Here is a 20,542-nt window from a genome sequence, read left to right on the forward strand (position 1 = left end):
AACTACTATAGGTAATCAATAATAAGGGTGGAACATATATGTGTGTGTGTGTGCGTTAATTTGAATTGAAACATGTGCCTAAGTTAGAAACTGCAATTTTTATTTTAAATAAAATTACCTTCTCCACTCTTTCAAAGAAAAAAAAAATCTTCCCAAATATTCTTTTGTATAGGTTTATCATAACATATTTAACCTATTTTTCCATCAAAACTTACAAGAAAAGTAAATAAAGTGTAATATGCTAATGGTAAAAGAAACAAGAGGGTATAGTTTATTACCATAATAAAAACAATAAGATCCATAACAACTAAAGCATTTATCACTAATTAAATAAAATTAATTACGTATGCCAGTAAAAACAAAATAGCAATAGATTGGTTAAGTTAAAAAAAAAATCTGTAAATACCTGCTTGAGATGATTTATTGGATTGCTACACTTCCATAATGTACCTACAAAAATATATAAATATACAATAAAAAAATATCAATTAAGTCTCACAAGATATATTTTAATTACATAATAGAAAGCTTAGAACTTTTTGAGAGAGAGTAAGATCTGTGAAGGTTTTTTGGGCAGTGAAATGTGGTTAGAAGCAGTGTATGTTTCACTCTCATAGAAAAGATCAGAGGTTATCCATGCATGCAATAGAAAAGTAGACTAACTAAGAAGACAATATAGTATTTAGAATACAAAAGAATCAACAATAGATAATATTAAAAGAACATTAAAATTTATTACAAACCTGATGAGTCTTTGTCCTCTTTCATCATAACCAATGTCTCTTTTAAGCTCAATCCCATGAAATATCTCAAACATCCCAGATGAAACCCAGCTCAAACTAAGCCTAAAATGAAAAAGAAAAACTTCATAAATTACTTCACTTCCCACTAAACCAAACTCTCAGTCTTGGCCATGAAACAAAGAAAATATGAATAGTAAGAAACTGTTTCAGGAGTCAAAATTCTGTTTGAGATTAAACACACATGTTCAACAAACTACACAATTAACTCCATGGTTAATAGGGCAGGACAGAGCAATGCTAGCTGCACCAATGAGTTTAGGCCTTGCACTAGAATTAGGCTATAAAAATACATATATACATATATGTTCAACCAGAAAATTCCACAAGTTTAAGTCTTCTTGCACATACATACATTCAATCAAACTTGAGATTTTTACCAACAGAGAAATAGAATAATGGCTTTTCTTACCTGCTCTATCATTGGAGAAAACATATTCAGAGTGTGTACAGAAGTGTATGACTCCACATCAATCCTACGAATAATGGCTAACATCATTTAAAAAATATCATCAGAAGCAGTCTAAAAATTCACCGAGGAATAGTATCAAACAGTTTATACGCATATACTTACAAAATTGTTCCATATCTAGCTAACAAATTAGCATCCGAACACAACTTAACTAAATTATCACTGTATTACTTGCTAATATTTATCATTTTTCCTACACTAAACTCTTTTGTCACCTAAACAAATACACCATTAAAGTTACTTCGTGATATATAAGGTATATAGCATTTTCAAAAATGAATTTGAGTATTCAAATTCAATTGAATGGCTACTTGAAGAGAAATGGACCGTAACCATGAATTGCTAAAATCTATTATTAGTTAATTCGAACTAAAATCTCAAAGCGATAAAGAAGTAACCACAGAAACTAAACACTACCTGATGTTCCAAAGAATGGCCACTTGAAGAGAAATGGAACAATGAGAGGAATAGCTACAGACAAGACTACAACAACCTTGCTGTATTGCTCACCAAATTGGTCAAGCCACCTTTGAAGCTTTGGTTTATTCAAGCGTGCTTCTTCAGTCAATTGCACTATCTTGTTGAGTGTTGAATCATTCCACGCTTTTGTAGCCTGAATCATTAACAATTTTAACAAAATGAAAAACAACGGAAGGATATTTATGAAAAGTATCAACTGTACATAACAAATAATTACAACAATGAGTACTCAATAAAATATTCCAAAAGATCAAACAGTTTACCACCAACGCAAAAGAGAAATAATCGAATTAACATGGTGCTCACCATTTGGAGAAAGTAGATACAATTTCATATTAGAGGTTAAATCAAAGGTCCTAAAACCGCACACACATATAAACATAGCTGGTTAAGAGAAAAAAAGTTTGGTCATTGCCAAAGTAAACACCAATAACGTCCGTGAAGAAATGGATAGATAGAGAAAATAAAGGAAGAATTAACAGAAAAAAGAACAAAGGAAATGATGCATACTTAGTAATGGTAGGTCAAGAAAATTTTACTTTTGTTCTCCTACGATTTCACACACTCTTATGGTCTTCAGTAGAAATATCAACCACAAATGTTTCTTTCAGCTAATTAATCAAACAGTGTCAAGGCAATGAATGAAACATACACAAAAACAAAGTAGGTTATAGAAACAATTAAGGAGTGTTAATCACTCAAAAGTAGAACCTGTATATGTGCATAGATGAAATATTATGAAACAAATGATAGAAAAACTTAATAAGCTTTCTACCAATTCATTTTCAAAATGATTGCAGTATAAACCACAAACATGGTTAAGAGTTGTAACAAAACTGACACATACACATTGAGCTTCAATGAATTGTACAGTTATGAGAAAATCCATAAACATACCTTTACAATTATCCTACCATCCAAATTTGTTGCTCCGCCAGGAATGCTGTCGCCAATTTTAATGTCTAAAGGCAAGCTTCTCCAAGCAAACGCCTCTCGTGACGAGAGTAAAGAAAGAGGAGTGGTGGTCGCTGAGATGAACGAAGAAGGTGACGAAGGGGAAAAGAGACAATGCGAGACGTTGTGCGCTCTCTAATATTTTCTTTTTTTATTTTATAAAATGAACATTTTCCAAGAGTTTATCACACTATAGTTAAAGCAATCACAACACTTTCTTTAAAAAAAACCATCTCAATATAATATTTTGGAGAATGCTTAACGAAGTAGAAAACTTATGTGACAAAATATGTTATACTATTGGAGATAAAAAAATGCTATTCTTGAAATTTACATTGATACCACATAATGACATTGATGCTATATCTTTTTTATACAATAAAAAATTAAAAATACAATATATATATAATAGTTTAATAAAAAAAAAACTTATATATATAATAATATGTGATATCATAATTATAGCATTTTTAAAAGGTATTATACTATTGGAGTGTTTTTAAAAGTAAAGGTGCCAAAAATGATGTGGAAGAAAAATAAAATAAAATATTATATTTTGGATGATGTGGAGATATATAGCATCTTCAAAGAATGTTCTCATTGGAGATGCGTATAAATATTTAATGGTTTCGATTTTATAAACTTAAATACTTAATGTTTATTTTTTATGGCAAAAATACCTAATGTTACAATTCTCACCGTTACTATCACTTCCGTTATTAACTCATAAATATGGACACGTGGGCCCAAATGCATTACATTTATTTATTTTATTTTAAAATTTAATATTCTTAATATAAAAAACTAAATATTACTTGTTTTTAAGAAAAATAAGAGAGATGCAATACTAAATTACCATAGCTGAGTGAACTAGTGTAGTATATGGAACATGATTATCGAATTGAAGTACCAATATCATGTGAAAATTGTTATGAGAACAAAAAACAAGTAGTATTTAGTTTCTGATATTAAGAATATTAAGTTTTAAAATAAAATAAAAATAAATGTAGTGCATCTGAACTCTCAAACCGCTCAAACCGCCTGCACCGCAAAAAAAAAATACGGTTTCAAATTCTTTGCGGTGCGGTTGCGGTTTGAATTTTTCCTAAACCGTGTGGTGCGATGCAGTTTGCAGTTTTAAATTGTTAATATGCGGTTCAAACCGCACCGCACCACATATTATAAAAAATACTAATTTTTATATTTATTTAGGTCTAATATGTGAATGTTCAACCCAAAGCTCTCTAATTATTGTATTATTGAAACTTATTTTTTTTTTCATATTTATTTTCAAGCCTTATGGTATTTTTGACAAGTATTGCTTAAGCTTTGTTGTATTTGTGATAGTTTAATTATTGGTAATAGTTCAAACTGCAAAAACTGTAAAAATCACACCGCACTATTTTTTGCGGTGCAGTTTTCGCGATTTTTTAGTTTCGCGGTGCGAGTGCAGTTTGAAAAATTAAAAACACCACATGTACGAGTTGATTTGAAAAATTGTTAAAAATCGCACCACGAACACTCATGACCGTTGTTCAGTCCAACATCAAAAAAATCTACAAACTTACCAAAATTAATTAAAAATACTTTTACCATTTTAGAAAAATGACTTAAAATTAAGAAAGAAAAAAGAAAATACAATCGATTTCTACTTCTCCATTGCCAAATTGCTTCAACCCTTATCGTCTCCACCATCCAAATCCAAGAACAAATCTCTCACTTCAATCCTTTCCCAAAAGGAACCAAACCCACTTCACAAACTTTTGTGCCCTCATCCACTTTTGGGTACTTATGTCGATATTTACCCTTTAATTAATAATAATTACTTAATAAAATTATATTAAAATTTTAACTTTATTATTAAAAAATTTGTGACATAAATACTTAAAATATTAAATTTGTTGCTAATAAATACCGAAATTCAAAAATAGTGACATAAGTTCTCATTTATGGTTTAATTTTTATTCTGATGCGTGTGTTAAGTTCTGGGTTCGAATTTTATTGGGTGTGTGTTTTTAATGTTTGAGTTTTAGTGTTTTATCAGGTTCTAATGTTTGAGTTTGTATTTATGAGATCTGTTTTTATTTATTTATTTTTATAGATTTTGAGAACTTGAAATTTGATGTTGTTTCTATTGATTATTAGGATTGAAAATTTGATTTTTCATACGGAAATTATTATTTGCATTTTCGTTTCATTGATTGAAAAATATTAGTAGAACGTTTATAGAATGAAAATTTTAAATATATGAAAATAGAATTGAAAAATAGCATTTGAATCGAGAATCAAAATTTATTGTTAATCTCCTTACAAAAAAAAAATTATTGTTAATCTGTAAAGATAATATGGGTGGAAGAAGATGGAAAAATTAATCTTTATTTCATTTAATATTAATATGTATATAATATTTTTTTTGAATAATATGAATTTATTTTAATTAATTTTTGTTTTTTAAAATTATTTTTTCAAAATAACTATTAGTTTGACCAATACTATATTTACATGTGGTACTTTATTTATCAACTAACAGAATGAAAAATTAAGTGTTAAGTTTAGAAATATGAGGATATGAATAGGAACTACAATAATGACATCAATTTTATATGATTGGAATATAAAAATAATGCATTTATGAAAAAATTTGATTTATAATCTCACACCTGTTTCTTCTTCTACATAATCTCACACCTCCTTTTTTTTTTTTTTTGTCAATTCATAATAAATTTTTTCTATATAAAAAAATACTTTTCCTATATTATGCAAAGTAAAAAAAAAAATTCCACATATATAGTTATGAATACATATATATATAAATATATAAATTATTGAATAATTATTTAATTTAATTTATATTTATAATTATGTATTTTTTAAAAAATAATTAATTTAAGATAGATATTTTTATAGAAAATTTATTAAAATAATAGTAAAATATTAATTTATAAATTTATGATTTAATAAAATATTAAAAAATTAGGAGTATTAAAGAAAAAAAAAATAAATTTAGAGAGATTTTGTACCGCCACGTCACCCCTAGTACTTCTCCTTTAATAAATTTCAGAATTCAAGTAGATTAGAAGATGCTATATATTGCTCCCATTATTTATAAATAGAGCCATTTGTTATTATTTTTTTCATTCTCTCTCTTAAACTTAAAGTAACGTAAAGCAAACTAGGTAGTCTCTCCTATATATCCCATATATCCAATTATCGAGTATGGATGTGTTTGCCAAAAATCATCGATCTAGGCAATCTATAGATTGGGCTGGGATACCCAATGATGTTCTGGAGTTAATTCTGGAGAAGATTGAGTCATTAATTGATTATTTGCAATTTGGTGCTGTTTGTACTCAATGGCTGGCTTTGTGTAGCGAAATCCAATCAACCCAAACTTAGAAAAGCATTACACACCCAATACCGATATCACCAAGTTCCAATGCTTTTGACTCCTGATCATGAAAATACTACATGGAACATTTTTAGTGTTACCAAGGATAAATATTTAGAGTCAAAGATTGTAGTACGTACCATTCGATAAACGGTTTTGTGGGTCTTCAAAAGGTTGGGTGATAACCGTAAATAAGGATTGGACAGTAACACTTTACAAACCATTCTCAATGATTTCCAGTCTTATTATTTCCCAATGAGTTTGAAGAACGTGTTGATAATGGTGGTGAAGATGATCCCTTCCGTATAGTTATTGAGCCAGAAAATGTCCACTGCTTCAACGTTTTCAAAGCTCTACTCACTAATGATCCACTAGAAAATCCGAACGACGAGTGCATAATGACCAAACATGGACAAAATTAGAGCCTCCAAAATATTTTAATTCCTCAGATATTTTGTTTCATAACGATTTGTTTTATGCCCTAACACCAAATTGTGAATTGAGATCATTCAATCTCAGAGGCTCTTGCATCAACTCAACAATAAGACAACTTGCTCATGAAATTCCAAGTTTATATAGAGCAGAATTATTAATTGAATTTTCATTTATTAAGAGATATTTGATAGAGTTATGCGGACATATCATAATGGTTGAAAGGTATCTTCATTACGATGAAGTCAACCTTAAAGGTCGAACAAAGTTTTGTTAGAATTTGGAGGTATGTTTTTGAGTTTGACAAGTGGAATGAACTAAAAAGTCTAGGCGATATGACATTATTTCTGGGTGATAATTCTTCCATATCTATTTTGGCTTCTAAATCTAATGGGATTCGACCAAATTCTATATATTTCACTCATGATCTTGATGCCGTCGTTGCTTTATCATTCCATAATATTATTTCAGATATGGGTATCTATGATCTTCAAACTAACACATTTAAATTGCATTTGAATATAGATTCAACTCTACTCAAGACAATGAACAACAGACCACCAATTTGGGTTGTACCCACATTTTAATACTTTTTTTTAGCTGCTAATACAATCTATAATGAATTTTACTTTTTATTTAATTTATTCAAATCATTTTTTTCTTTTTTATAATAATAATGTTGCGTGCATCATGGAATTGAATAATTTTGTACATTTAATTTTTACTCATATAATTAGCCAATTAGCCTCTCTCTCTATAAACACTCTAATATTTTATCATCATGGCCGTCATATTATTATTTTAGGTTGCATAATATATTATCATCATAGCTATCATATTTTTATTTAATTTACACTAAGTCGCTAGCTTAAACTTTATCATTATCAATAAAGTACTACATAAAAATATTAAGAGATATTTCCGACCTATATAGTTTATATTTTCAGTTTCATACACTTATATATACTGCATGTTTCGGGCATGGCGTATTTTCATTTAAACCAAGCTTGGCTTGCCAGTCTAGGGAGTGGTTGCTGAACCATACCCCTGGAGTAATTACTCACCTTAGGGGGTGATCACTTAAACATACACATGAGGAATAGTTACTCACTCTAGGGGTGGTCGCTTAAACATACCTTTGGAGGTAGTTACTCACTCTAAGAGGTGATCGCTTAAACATACATCTGGAGGTTAGTTATTCATCCTACGGGGGATTGCTTAAACATACCCCGGGAGTAGTTACTCACCTTAGGGGTGATTGCTTAAACATACCCGTAGAGGGTAATTATTCAATCTCATTCCCATACATAGAACATACCTCATGAGGATAATAACTTTACATATTCCTCATCAATTTAGTCTTAAATAATCTCGTGTCACGTGTTATTATACTCACTACGTCATCCTTATTAAAATTTAATTCATATCTTTTTGTTATTTTTATAATAATAAATTAATTCGTTTAGTTGTCTTATAAATGTGAGAAAAGTTTTTGAAACCATTATTCAAAATATTTTAATTTTTTAATTAATTTAATTTTAAAATATAAACCGTTAATCATAAAGTTGGTTTATATATATTTTTTAGGTGAGTTACTCCATATATTATTTTGTTAATTTTTTTTTTTTTTTTTAAATTTACTGTTTGAGTTTCTAAAGTGGTTGTATCGCTAGTTGCAATAGGGGTTTCTATACAATTTTTTGTTGCGATTTAGGTTGCAGCGCTAGTTGCAATAAAGATTTCTATGTATAATTCCGTAAAAATATATATATAAAAATATTTTGAAGTGTAAAAATAAAAAAATTATTTTTTTCTTTTTGTTTTTCTTGATAAACAATATGTGGTCATATTTCATATCATCATAAATCATGACCGTTGTTCAGTCCAACATAAAAAAAATCTACAAACTTGCCAAAATTAATTAAAAAATACTTTTACCATTTTAGAAAAATGACTTAAAATTAAGAAAGAAAAAGGAAAATGCAGTCGATTTCTACTTCTCCATTGCCAAATTGCTGCAACCCTTATCGTCTCCACCATCCAAATCCAAGAACACATCTCTCACTTCAATCCTTTCCCAAAAGGAACCAAACCCACTTCACAAACCTCTGTGCCCTCATCGACCTTCCTCAAACACAAAGTTGCAGCACCAAAGACCAAGACAAAATCAACAACAGATCCGACCCATATCACAACCATTCAATTCTTTTGCAATTTTTCTCTTCCACTGACTCTAACTCAACCAATAAACAAAACCCAGAAGCTCAAAAGCAGGAAGAAGAGGAAGAACAAGGTGACGGCGAAAACAAGAACACAAAGGTCATTATCACAAACATGTGGTGGGTGGTATTCAAAGGGGCATTGGGACAGAGGTTTAACTTTGGTGCCATTGTTTGTTCGGCAAGAGTGGTACTTAAAGACCGGCATTTGGCTCTCCCTCATGTTTCTGTGCCCGATATAAGGTACATTGATTGGTTTGAACTTCGTAAAAGGGGTTTCAAGGGTGTTGTGTTTGATAAAGATAATACAATCACTGCCCCTTATCAATTGAATCTTTGGGCTCCTCTTGCTTCTTCGTTGGATGAGTGTAAAGCAGTCTTCGGACCCAATATTGCAGTGTTCAGCAACTCTGCTGGTAATTTCCTTTCTAAATTTGTTAAAAGGTTTCATGTTCATGCTGCTGTTTTTCTTCAATATAAAGTTATAATTTTTATTTTTTTGTTAGGGTTGTATGAGTATGACCATGATGGTTCAAAAGCTAAGGCACTTGAAAAGGCTATTGGAATTAAAGTTATAAGGCATAGTGAGTATTTCTTTTCTCAATTGAAGGCTTTAATCTGCTGCAAGCTTTTACATTCATTAGATTTTCTAGCTTTTAGACTCTATATTGATACATTAGGCCTGGACCCTAAAGTGCTGACTTTTCTTAGCTTTTTATGTGGTTATTTTAATGTTTAACTTCTAGGAGTGAAGAAACCTGCTGGCACGGCTGAAGAAGTTGAGAAACACTTTGGATGTGAAGCATCCCAACTTATTATGGTAGATCAGAATAAGACTCATTGAATTGTCGTTAGCTGGGTTTCATTTGGTTTGTTTTGGATTGGACTAATACCATACTTATGTTTGTGGCAGGTGGGTGATCGTCCCTTAACTGACATTGTTTATGGCAATATGAATGGTTTCCTAACAATTCTAACAGAGCCTTTGAGTCTGACAGAGGAGCCATTCATTGTTAGGCAGGTTGGTTCTCTTTTATGCTTACTTAACTTTGTTCTCCTTTTATCTCTGGTTGGTCTAGTTAGTAACTTAATAATGTTTCATTCCATCTCTTGGATCCCCTGTTCACACCGTTAATCGTTTTTTCCTTGATAATATGTGTTATCTGGAATCACTCATTGATCTTTCTTGTTTTGTTGATAATTTCTTTAGTTTGTGATTTTCTAGACTAAGTTTTATTTTATTTAGAAGAAACAAAGTTGATGGACATTGTTGGAAAAGACTTGACTTTAGTTAACACCTAGCTTCAACAATTGTTGTTTATGCTTGACTTGCTATCATTGTTAAAGAAACTTCCTAAATGAAGGTTTCTCTTGTGGGTGAATGCCTGAAAAGGTATTTACTTTATTTTGAGAAGAAAAGGAGGGAAAGAACTTATGCTGGTCAATCTTTAGATATGGTTGGTGTCAGAATAATGTTTGCAAATTAAGCAACTACATCATGTTTTTAGGAATAAGTTAATTTTGCATTATTATGTGAAGATGGTGCATGAGTGAATGGTATTTGGAAATCAGCTTATTTTCCTTTTGTGTGGTACATTGTTGTTTTTTGGCTGGTGCGGTTTGGTACATTTTCTTTCTAAATTTTTCATGAATGACCAAATTGTCATTGATTTGTTGCTTTGCTTTTGTAATTAGTTCAATAAATATACCAAACAGGTGTGCAATACTATACTTGTAAGAGTAATGATATGTGCACACATAAATTACATATAAATCTGACGCACGATTATGTGGCAAGCCAATTTTAAAAAGTGAGAGGGATCTATCTTAAATGAAAACGATTAGTTAAGATCACTTGCCACATAAGTGTGTCAAGTTTGTGTATGATTTTGATATTTGTAATGTGGTCATAGGCATATTCTACTTTGTCGCAGTACACTTCGGTTTTTGCAAAGATAAACTAAGTTCGAATTCTCACTCTAATGTCAAATACAAGAGGAAATTTATTGATTTGACATTAATTGTTTGGGTTTATTATAGATTTGTAATATAGTTCTTGAACTTGTAATAATTTCATATGTTTATTCTTGAAAACACACTGTATTTTCAACCACATGGAATTAATAACAAATATTTGTGAATTCAGGGTGTAATTGCAAATTAAGATCTTCAAAGATTATTTTGTCATATCACATATGATTATTTGAATAAATATTCAGATAGTGAAAGCTCTATTTTGAAAGTCTTGCTTATTTGACTGTTAATTATTACAGGTGAGGAAACTAGAAACATCCCTGGTGAAATGTTGGTCAAGGAAAGGTTTGAACACAACCAGTCACAGGCTATTGCCAGACACCACTCTGTGTGTAATAGATCCACCAAATGTTTAAGAATGATTTTGTTGGATAATATTGCTTTCTAGAGGCCAATTTTTGTAGCCATTAGAGGAAATTGTTTAGTGTTTATTCTTTAATTCTAGGAAAGGACAGGATATGAAGGTATCTATTTTTTTTCTTCTCATTCTATCCATTTGACTCATGTAAACTCTTAACCAAAATCCAATCTGGTTCCAATCTTGGGAGAAGTTTAAATAGAAAAAGAAAACCAATTATAGCTTAAGCTATAGTAAAATGTTAAAGTTCCAAATGTTTCTTTTTCTTCTTCAAAACTCACCTAAATCAATGACATTAGACTAACATCAAACTTGAAAGTTGACATTAAATTTTGTTTATTTATTTAGCTTGAAAAGATCAACATGAAAGCATTACAAACATGTGTTAAAAAAATCATTGAGTATTTAGGACTATATCAGATTACAAAAGAATGCTTGTACCAACCTTGCTAGTAGTACAAAGTAGCATATTAAAGAATTGTTATATATCTAACATTTTATTAGTATATCATCTATCTGTGTGTTTTTATCACTTCTTTAAATCCTTAGGCGAAATTTTGATGGGCATTCCATGAGAAGGGAATGGAAGAGGGTCCATGGTGATAGTCTCATCAGGATGGACTAAAGACCAGTCATAACGTTTCACCACAAAATGAACAAAGATGAGGATGATCAACTTAGCCAGTTGGTATCCTGCACAAACTCTTGGCCCTCCTCCAAATGGAAGAAAAACATAAGGTGGTACTGGCTCATCGAACCGACTCGGATTGAAACTCGAAGGATCTTGAAAACACTCTGCATTGTAATGTGTTCCATATGCTGTCCACAATACCTGGAGAAAAAGAGAAAAAAAAAGGTGAGGTGGGATTGATTTTTCTTGAAAATTTAATGAATATCTTCACCTAAATGATCAGGATGTTTGGTTACCTTCCATCCTTTAGGGATTGTGAAACCTTGATATTCAATATCAACAATTGCTTTTCTGAAAGAACCAAATATTGGAGGGAAAAGTCTCATGCTTTCTCTAGCAACTTGCCATGTATACTTCATTTTCTTTATGTCATCTAATGTTAGACTCTCTCCTGGTCTTTTGTCTTTTGTTAGATCAAGATGTTCTGTAAGAACAAACATAAAACATAAAATGTTAAAGTCTCATGATTATTCTTTTTGAAAAAACCATGTTATGTTTTTTTTTTACCTTGGAGTAAGAGGGCATGACAATTTGGGTGCTGTGAAAGCATCTTGAATGTCATGGTAATGGCAAAAGAAGTAGTATCATGAGCTGCAAAAACCAGCAGAACAACATTATCGACAACCTCTTCTTCGCTGATCTCGCCGCGAATCATTCCAGCGACTAATCGAGACAGCAACATCCCTCCTTCCTGTCCTTCTCCTCCTCCTCCTCTTGATTCCATTTGAATCCTTTTCTCCCTAACTTCTTCAACAATCATTTTCTCTATCTCTGACCTTGCTTTAGTTGCTCTAGAAAACTTAGAGCCAGGAAATTGAACAGGTAAAGCAAAAACACCTTCCAAAACTCTCTCAAAAGTCTCCAACATTCCAGGCTTCACACTGATCCCCAACAAGCACTCAAAAACAATGGTGAAAGTCATGATTTTCGTTGATCGGTATAGGCTAATATCTTCTTTTTCACTCCATTTTCGGTCTAAATGTAACAAAACAGAGCTGCAGATCTTAGGGACAAGAGTCTCAAGCCCTGCATTGCCAAAGGTAGTGCTTATTAGGCCTCTGAGGCAACGATGCCTTTCGCCTTGTTTTTCCATGATCGAATTCTTTCCCATGAGTTGAACCGAGGACGAAGGCCACGAGCTTATCACCATCTTGAATTCATTGGACAAAACAAATTTATTTGCATTGGCTCCATTAACTATCACTGTTGGAGATCCCATCAGATGAGTTTTGAAGATTTTTCCATGTTTCGCAATTCGGGGTTGAATGAACTCCTCAAACAAATGGTTTACTCTTTGTGCTTTGTAAAACTCCCAAGTTTCACCTATCCAAGGAAATCCCATGTTCCCTGGAGGTAATTTCTTCTTGTTCCTGTTTTGGCTTAGCTTCAAGATAATGACAAAGACTATAGTTGAAGCTAATATAGAGAACAAACATACACAATTATGACTAAAATCTTCATCCATTGTGAGAAAGTGTGAGTGAGAGAATTGGTTTTTGAAAGTTTGGACTTGGGATTTGATCTTTGTAATAATTCTAGTTTTTGATATTAAACAAAATATACGCTGCTGCGCTTTATATATTAGAATGAGATGAAGAGAATCCAAAAAGTCAAATCCTCAGTTGAATGAAAAAAAAGTCAACCAATCATGAAGTCATGATAATCCCAACAGTTCAAAATTCAGCAAATCAAGGAACAAAGGTGACTTTAGGAAGGTCGTGTTTTTATTTTTTTATTTTTTTTGGAGATACTTTAACTTAGGGTGTTGATCTAATTCGTTCCGTATTATTTTGTTTATATTGCATTCGATCCGCACTAAGGTGATATTTAGTTGGAAGTAATGAAAATTTAGAAAAATGAATGAGAATAAAAACCGGAATAGGAATGAAATAAAATACCTTTATATTTCAAAAAGACCTCTCTCTCTAACTATCTCATTCTCTCACTCTAACTAAGTCTCGCCGTCTCTACCCCGAAGCCCTGAATCCACGAGCTCAACCACCCCAAAACCCCAAAAATCCCCAGCCATCGTCGGAGTTCTCAACCCATCTCTTGTTTTCTACGTCTTTTTTTCTAGTTTTCTCGATGTCGCTAAATATTGCTAAACATCATTAAATGTCGTTAAATTACACTAAGTTTTCACAATGATTAGCGATGTGCTATGCATTTTTTAGTCTCATATTACAAATACATCGCTAAATACGCAAAATATCGCTAAACTTCATCCATAACTTAAGATTTGGCCTATCATTGCAAATACATTTATCGCAAAAATTAGAAAATTAGAAAAAAAAAATGTAGAAAACGAGCGATGGGTAGAGATTTCAGGGTGGTTGAGCTCGTGGATATTGGGACTTCGTGGTGGAGACGGCAAGACTTAGTTAGGGTGAGAGAGTTAGAGAGAGTTTTTTATTTTTGAAATGTAAGAGTATTTTTAAGAGAAAAAGATATTAAAAGTATAAATACCCTATTTCTAATTGGGTGGTATACTAAAAGACAATGCTTTACATTTAAGTATGCTAATTGCTAAGCCAAATTTCTTATTTTATATTTTGGATTCAATTCAATCTAATGCGGATTAGAACGGTTATTTTGAATTGATTATTTTTTCATATTAAATTATTTAATATTTATTAAAAAATCACATAACTACTAACAAAATAAAATAAATTATTATCATTTTATGTCACAAATAACAAATTAAAATAAATAATATAAAATATAACAAATTCAAAGAGAGAAAATAAAAAATTGTATGTATAAAGAAATGTGTAATTTTGTGTTAGATTATATTTTCATTATAAATAAAAATAAAATATACATTTGATCTATTAAGTTTTAAAATTTATTTGTATCATGATATGCATTAAATTTTTAATATATATAATTTTTTTTAAATATATAAACATGGGCAAATTTGATACGTTATTTTTATATGTCAATCAAATTTGATTTGCACAAGTGAAATTTTAATTTTTTCATTCCAATTCAATCTACACAAGTGTAAATATCCAACAGATTAAATTGTGTATTTTATGAATACTCTTATTCCAGTTGCTCGAATTATTTCTTTATGTCTTTTGTATAGTTTTATTGTCTAAATTTTTTAAGACAATTGTATCACGTAGAAGTCTTATTGTGTTTTTAATAATTTATATTTTAACATAATGTGTCTTTTAGTTAGACAATGAGCTATTAATTTCTTTTTTTTAAACTAAATCAAAGACTTCATAGAATTGTGTATTAAAACAGTAATCTTAGGAAGTTTGCATGTGCTTTATGTTGCAATTAATGTGTTCACAGCCAAAACTAGTGATAAGAGTAATCCTTAATTTATAAGTTATCCAAAAGTCTATTTTTTCCAAGATTTCTAGGATCTCCAGCTGCATATTGGTCAATAATATTCTTAGAATTTTATAATTACAAAGTCAATACAAATGTATCCCAACAAATCTGGGTTCTCCACTACTCATCATACAGCTTTTAACTTTCTTTATTTGGAAGCTAAAAATGCATAAATGGAATCTTTTATGTTTCTCACCAAGAATGAATATATAATTATTGCTATTGGATACTAATAGTTTTTTTTTTAAATAAAAAAATCAAATTTTATTAACCTTTACATTCACCAATCAAGGTAAGCAACAACTCAGTTAGAATATTTCTCAAGCTAAAAATACAATTAAGATATAATAAAGACGCTCTAACAAACTCATGAGCGACTCTATTAGTTGACCGTTTAACAAAACAAAATGAAACATTATATAATTTAGCCAACACCAAAATGACAACACCAAAATGAAAAGCTAAAATCGTCTAGCTTCTTAATGCTTGGATACTAACAGTTTTTAGTAGATTGTGGATATATATTTTTGTGATTGGTTAGCAATAATTCTTAAAATTTTAATATTAAATTATGTAGGGTTTAATACTTAATTACATCGATAGCGATATAATACTGAAAAAAATATTAGATACAACTCGTACCTTTTTAGCATTTCTTTGAATATAAAAGGCAAAAACTCTGAGGATAAAATAAAATAATAAATGCTACATTCGAAACATGTTTACTTATTTCATGTAAAAATTCTAATAATTTATTAAGTCGAGCGAAGAAGATTTTAGTCTTTGAATCTCATTGGATAAATATGTAATTGTTGTTTTGGATGGATTAATTGGATTTTTTTTTAGAAAGATTAATTGAAATAAGATTTTACAATGTGAGCTTTTAGCCCTTTCATTTTTTTTTTTGAAAAAAACATGATTAGGCATCGTACCATAATAAACTAATAACACAGTAGCCACATGCCACATTATTCCACCTCAAACTAATGTATTGACTTATGTAAGTCAGTGGCTACTATCCAGCTACATGTTTTGTGGTTTTTTTTTTTCTTTAATTTTTTTTTAAAATTTTAAAAATTTTGATTGACACAATGGTACAAGTGCGCAAGTTCAATGGGATATAATGAGATGGTTGCTTGTTAGGAGTGAGACCAGGTATAGATAGAAATATTGTAGGAAAGTGGTTATGTCAAGTTGTGCCAAAAAAATTGATTAGTTAAGAGCTGAGGGTGAAACAATACTAAAAATCCCTTCTATTAATGATGCTCTAAGAGTGGTATTTTATTAGAGCATCAACAATAGAGTTGCCACAAAGGTGGCTTATCAGAAGAGAAGTGGGATCAAGTTAAGGTGATGTGAGGAGAAAGATAAAAATTTTGTAAGATAATAAAGACTACCTTACAATGGTGCCAACTAATTTTCTTTTTTCTTTTTTTTCTTTTTAAGAAAAATATCTAATTGGAGAAAAATTAATAATGTCTCAACAATATTAATCAGTTGTCATTACAATTGCTCTTACAACTACGATTCATCTAGATTTCATAACCATAAGCTTTTTCAAATTAAGATAATTTGGTGTAAAATGATTGTGTAGTTCTTTTTTTTTTTTTTCATTTTATTAAAAGAAAAGGGATTACGTTGTGCAGATTTTTTTTTTCTACTCCTTTAGTAGCCTTGACAATTTCGAAGATCACGTACTTTATATCTTATTCTCATTCTATTTTAATTGGGTCATCAGTATGCACCTTAAATGTTCTGATCATATTAAGCAAGCTAGCCTTCTAAATGGAGCATAATCCCTCTAAATGAGGGGTTGTGGTAGAATTTGAATCACTATTCAAATAAAGAAGGATACTAATAAAAGTATTTCTACTACCACACCACATAATATATAGTAATATCGATTATGTAGTTATTTCCAAGATTGTATAATAAGAAAGTTAGTTGCTTTCTTATCGCACATGAAACAATGGTAATTTTACACATGCAATGTAAACATAAATATAATCATATATGACTCACAAATCACGTACTTTAATATAAAGCGTAACTAATCCTTTAATTATGTTTCGAATATTAATTTCAATATCTTTTAAAGTATTATTTGTGTTTGACTTATTATTATTTTTATTTATTTTTTAAAAAAATGTTTATGACAATAACATGTAAATGAAAAGGATGTCAAATGTATCATTGTAGCTTGTTATCTTACCAATTATAATTAGGTGTTGAAATCGTAAATTGTGGTTCTAGAAGTAATGCTCCCTAGGGCAATTGATCAAATGACACACTTTTAAGGCATACCACAACTAATAAAATATAATATATAGTTCGACTCATATATAAAATTAAAGAAAATTTGCCACCAAATAATGTTACGCGTATCAATTAAAATTATGAAAAGTGTAATTTTAATAAATAGTTTTTGGCGCAACCAAACCAATGACTATCACTACAAGAATCATAGCATTTAGTGACGACACTATTAGTGACGCATAAAAGTCTTCACTAACCGTGAAGATATCAGTGACCACATTGATGCGACAAATGGTATCAGAGCCTTGATCCAGCTGGAAGTGTGGTCGACAAGAACGTCGAACCTGTTAGGTTATAATTAGCCTATGTTTCGGGTCTTTAAAGTTAGCATTTTCTCGTCTATTGGTGTCTTTTGGAGCAGTTTTACGCTTGAGTTTCATTATTTCAGGTTCCCGGAGTGTTAAAGTTCAAATTCAGTCAAATGGCGAAAAACTGGGATAAACTAGAAAAAAAATTGGAAAATTCGGCTCCAGACGAGTCAGTAGTCGCGACCTCATGAGAGCCAGGTCGCGACCCTTTTTCCAGGTCGCGACTCTGGTCGCGACTTCGAGATTTGGCAGAACCTCTGATTTTTGAGGTTTGCCTGTAGTCGCGACCAGCTTAAGGGCTAGTCGCGACTTGGTACGGACGTCGTGGTTTTGACCTAATTTTGATTTTTCTCTCAATTGGAGGCACACTACTCATCCCTATATAAGGAATACGACACTGAAGGTCAGAATTAAGCAGAAATAGACCTAAATAGTGGATGCAAGTGGAGAGGAAGCTATCTTGAAGACCCGGAGCGATATCACCTTCTAGTTTCTTTCTTTTACCCTTAATTTCTTCTTTTATGTTTAGTTTTGTTTCTGAATTAATTAATCATGAATGTTTTTAGAGTTATGTTGAACTAAATTTCCCAATAAGGGAGGATGATGAATGTTGTTTAAGTTTATGCCTAGTTAATAAATAATTGACATTCCTTCATCTTATGTGTGAATACTATCTATATTTGTGTTTAATTCCATGTGCAAGCTTGTTCACCTTTTACATGTTTAATGATCTCAATTCGAAATCTGAAAAGTGAGAATTGAGAATGCTAAAATTTAGATAGTCTAGGTTTTGATGTGAAACAAAAGTATTTACATAGCCTCAGTGACGAATAGATTATTGCTTAATGCCGATTTTGTGTTGATTTAATTAAAAGTTAATTAGAGAACATATTATTTAGAACCTAAAAGATCTGAAAAGAGTTAGGTTAATTTATAATCTGTCATTCACATTGAGATAAGGATAGCAATTAGGTATTAACATTGGTAGCTTATCAACAGGATTCACCTCCCTAACTTCTCATCTTGATTAATCTTCTCTTATTTTCTCTTTAATTTTCTGAGTTATTTACTTTCAAATTGCAAACTTATTATTTTACCAAATAGAATCATAAGTATAGTTTAGTAGTACTTAATCCAATTCCCTGTGGTTCGACCTCACTTGCGTGAGATACTACTTAATTGCATATACTTGCGTAATAAACATAAAATTCGTAACAGAACCCCGTAAGGGGGGTGATTGTGACAGTCAGTAGTCTTGTGATCCGTAAGGGGAAATACCGGGTAAGCTGTACAATCCCACATCGCCTGGGGAAGGTCATGTGTGATGATTTTGAGACTATGTAAGTATAGGACTATATAGTTGAAAATGGCTTAAATAGATTGATTGGTAGCCCATCACGAAAGAATTACATGGTTAAGCGTGCTTGACCTGGAGTAATTTTAGGATGGGTGACCTCCCAAGAAAATTTTCTCAAAAAATGTGACAGTGCGGACAAAGCACACTGAAAATACTCGTGTTGGTTTGTAGGATCAGTCATCAGTCCATGAAGCAGCCAGAGTAACGTACTCGTGTATCAGAGTCATTATTCCATAGGTGTAAGGTTATATTTGTAAAAATGCTCAAGGTAGGATTTTCATAGCTAGACATGTTGTATTCAATGACACTTATTACCTAGGACCTTTCTCAACTGCACCACCTCCTTAGGTACAATCTCTTACTCAAATTTGTCCCACTACTTCTTTCAATTCATCAATACTAATGCAACTACTAATACAAACTTTCTATTCTTGGATTTGAGATCCCTACATCTCCTATTCCAGATGTTCCATCTACTTATCAGTCAAGATTCCCTCCATCTCCAACACTTGTACAACCAGATTTAACACCCTATATATTAGCTCATATCACGTAACATGACAACCCTCCACCCATTTCCACTATCCAACCAGAAACACTTATGCTAATCTCATAACAACTAGAGTTGTTGGCATCCTCAAATGTTCTTTCTCCAATTTTTGAGCCTGTTACAAACCAACACCAACAACTAATTATCTCAGCTTCAGTGAATGTCACTACCTCCACTGTCACAAGGAATCATTCTATGAAAACTAGATCCCGAAGTGGCATTGTTAAGCCAAAGGCATACTTAGCTACGAAACATCTTCTACCAAAGTCTCTTCTTCCCACTGAATCAAAATCCATAGTAGCTGCTTTAAAAGATCCATAGGCTAGCATCTATGCAACATGAGTTTTATGCCTTAAAAGCTGCAAAGTTGATGGTACATTGGATAGATTCAAATCAAAGCTTGTTGTAAAAGGCTACTTACAAACCCCTGGAATAGACTATGAAGAAGCTTTTTCCCAAGTATTCAAACCTGATAATATAAGAACTATTCTTACCTTGGTTGTTTCTTTTAAGTAGAAAGTAAAATAGCTTGATGTTGATAATACTTTTCTGAATGGACAACTACAAGAGACATATTACATGAAACAACTACAAGGTTTTGAGGATCCTAAGTATACCCTACTCATGTGTGTTATCTACAGAAAGTTATATATGGCCTGAAGCAGGCTCCTAGAGCTTGGAATGACAAGTTAAGACAAAGTCTGATATAGTGGGGTTTTCAATCTCGTAAGTTTGATGCATTACCCTTCATTCATGGCTCTGATATTCAAATATTATCTATTTACTAGTGTATATTAATGACATACTCATTACAGGTCCAGATTTAAATCCCATAAAT

General features: G+C 31.2%; 2 protein-coding genes and 1 long non-coding RNA gene across 3 annotated transcripts; 1 reads left to right on the forward strand and 2 right to left on the reverse strand.

The window, feature by feature from the left end:
• Positions 1-35: 35 nt before the first annotated feature.
• On the reverse strand, positions 36-2,903 carry LOC133030002 (uncharacterized). Its single transcript, XR_009683926.1, has 5 exons — positions 2,650-2,903; positions 1,690-1,885; positions 1,213-1,289; positions 744-845; positions 36-450 (listed from the first exon to the last, which is right to left on the reverse strand). It is a non-coding gene; the product is annotated as an uncharacterized LOC133030002 (long non-coding RNA).
• Positions 2,904-8,432: 5,529 nt separating this feature from the next.
• On the forward strand, positions 8,433-11,376 carry LOC115700345 (phosphatidylglycerophosphate phosphatase 1, chloroplastic/mitochondrial). Its single transcript, XM_030627913.2, has 5 exons — positions 8,433-9,161; positions 9,252-9,329; positions 9,492-9,565; positions 9,659-9,766; positions 11,019-11,376. The coding sequence occupies exons 1-5, from the start codon at positions 8,507-8,509 to the stop codon at positions 11,133-11,135; spliced, it is 1,032 nt and encodes a 343-aa protein (XP_030483773.2). The 5' UTR covers positions 8,433-8,506; the 3' UTR covers positions 11,136-11,376.
• Positions 11,377-11,459: 83 nt separating this feature from the next.
• Positions 11,460-13,474, reverse strand: LOC115700346 (taxadiene 5-alpha hydroxylase). The gene is made up of 3 exons (XM_030627914.2): positions 12,336-13,474; positions 12,065-12,252; positions 11,460-11,969 (listed from the first exon to the last, which is right to left on the reverse strand). The coding sequence occupies exons 1-3, from the start codon at positions 13,291-13,293 to the stop codon at positions 11,667-11,669; spliced, it is 1,449 nt and encodes a 482-aa protein (XP_030483774.2). The 5' UTR covers positions 13,294-13,474; the 3' UTR covers positions 11,460-11,666.
• Positions 13,475-20,542: the final 7,068 nt, after the last annotated feature.

The sequence above is a fragment of the Cannabis sativa genome, chromosome 8, assembly GCF_029168945.1.
Source record: "Cannabis sativa cultivar Pink pepper isolate KNU-18-1 chromosome 8, ASM2916894v1, whole genome shotgun sequence".
Lineage (NCBI taxonomy): Eukaryota > Viridiplantae > Streptophyta > Magnoliopsida > Rosales > Cannabaceae > Cannabis > Cannabis sativa.

What these genes read in the sequence shown, in the direction of transcription:
- LOC115700346 (XM_030627914.2), bottom strand. Translation starts at nt 13,293, where the DNA reads ATGGATGAAGATTTTAGTCATAATTGTGTATGTTTGTTCTCTATATTA. An exon ending in TCATGCCCTCTTACTCCAAG is followed by an intron (nt 12,253 to 12,335) that starts GTAAAAAAAAAA and finishes TTGTTCTTACAG; the next exon opens with AACATCTTGATCTAACAAAA. An exon ending in CAATCCCTAAAGGATGGAAG is followed by an intron (nt 11,970 to 12,064) that starts GTAACCAAACAT and finishes CTTTTTCTCCAG; the next exon opens with GTATTGTGGACAGCATATGG.
- LOC115700345 (XM_030627913.2), top strand. Translation starts at nt 8,507, where the DNA reads ATGCAGTCGATTTCTACTTCTCCATTGCCAAATTGCTGCAACCCTTAT. An exon ending in AGTGTTCAGCAACTCTGCTG is followed by an intron (nt 9,162 to 9,251) that starts GTAATTTCCTTT and finishes TTTTTTTGTTAG; the next exon opens with GGTTGTATGAGTATGACCAT. An exon ending in AAGCATCCCAACTTATTATG is followed by an intron (nt 9,566 to 9,658) that starts GTAGATCAGAAT and finishes TGTTTGTGGCAG; the next exon opens with GTGGGTGATCGTCCCTTAAC.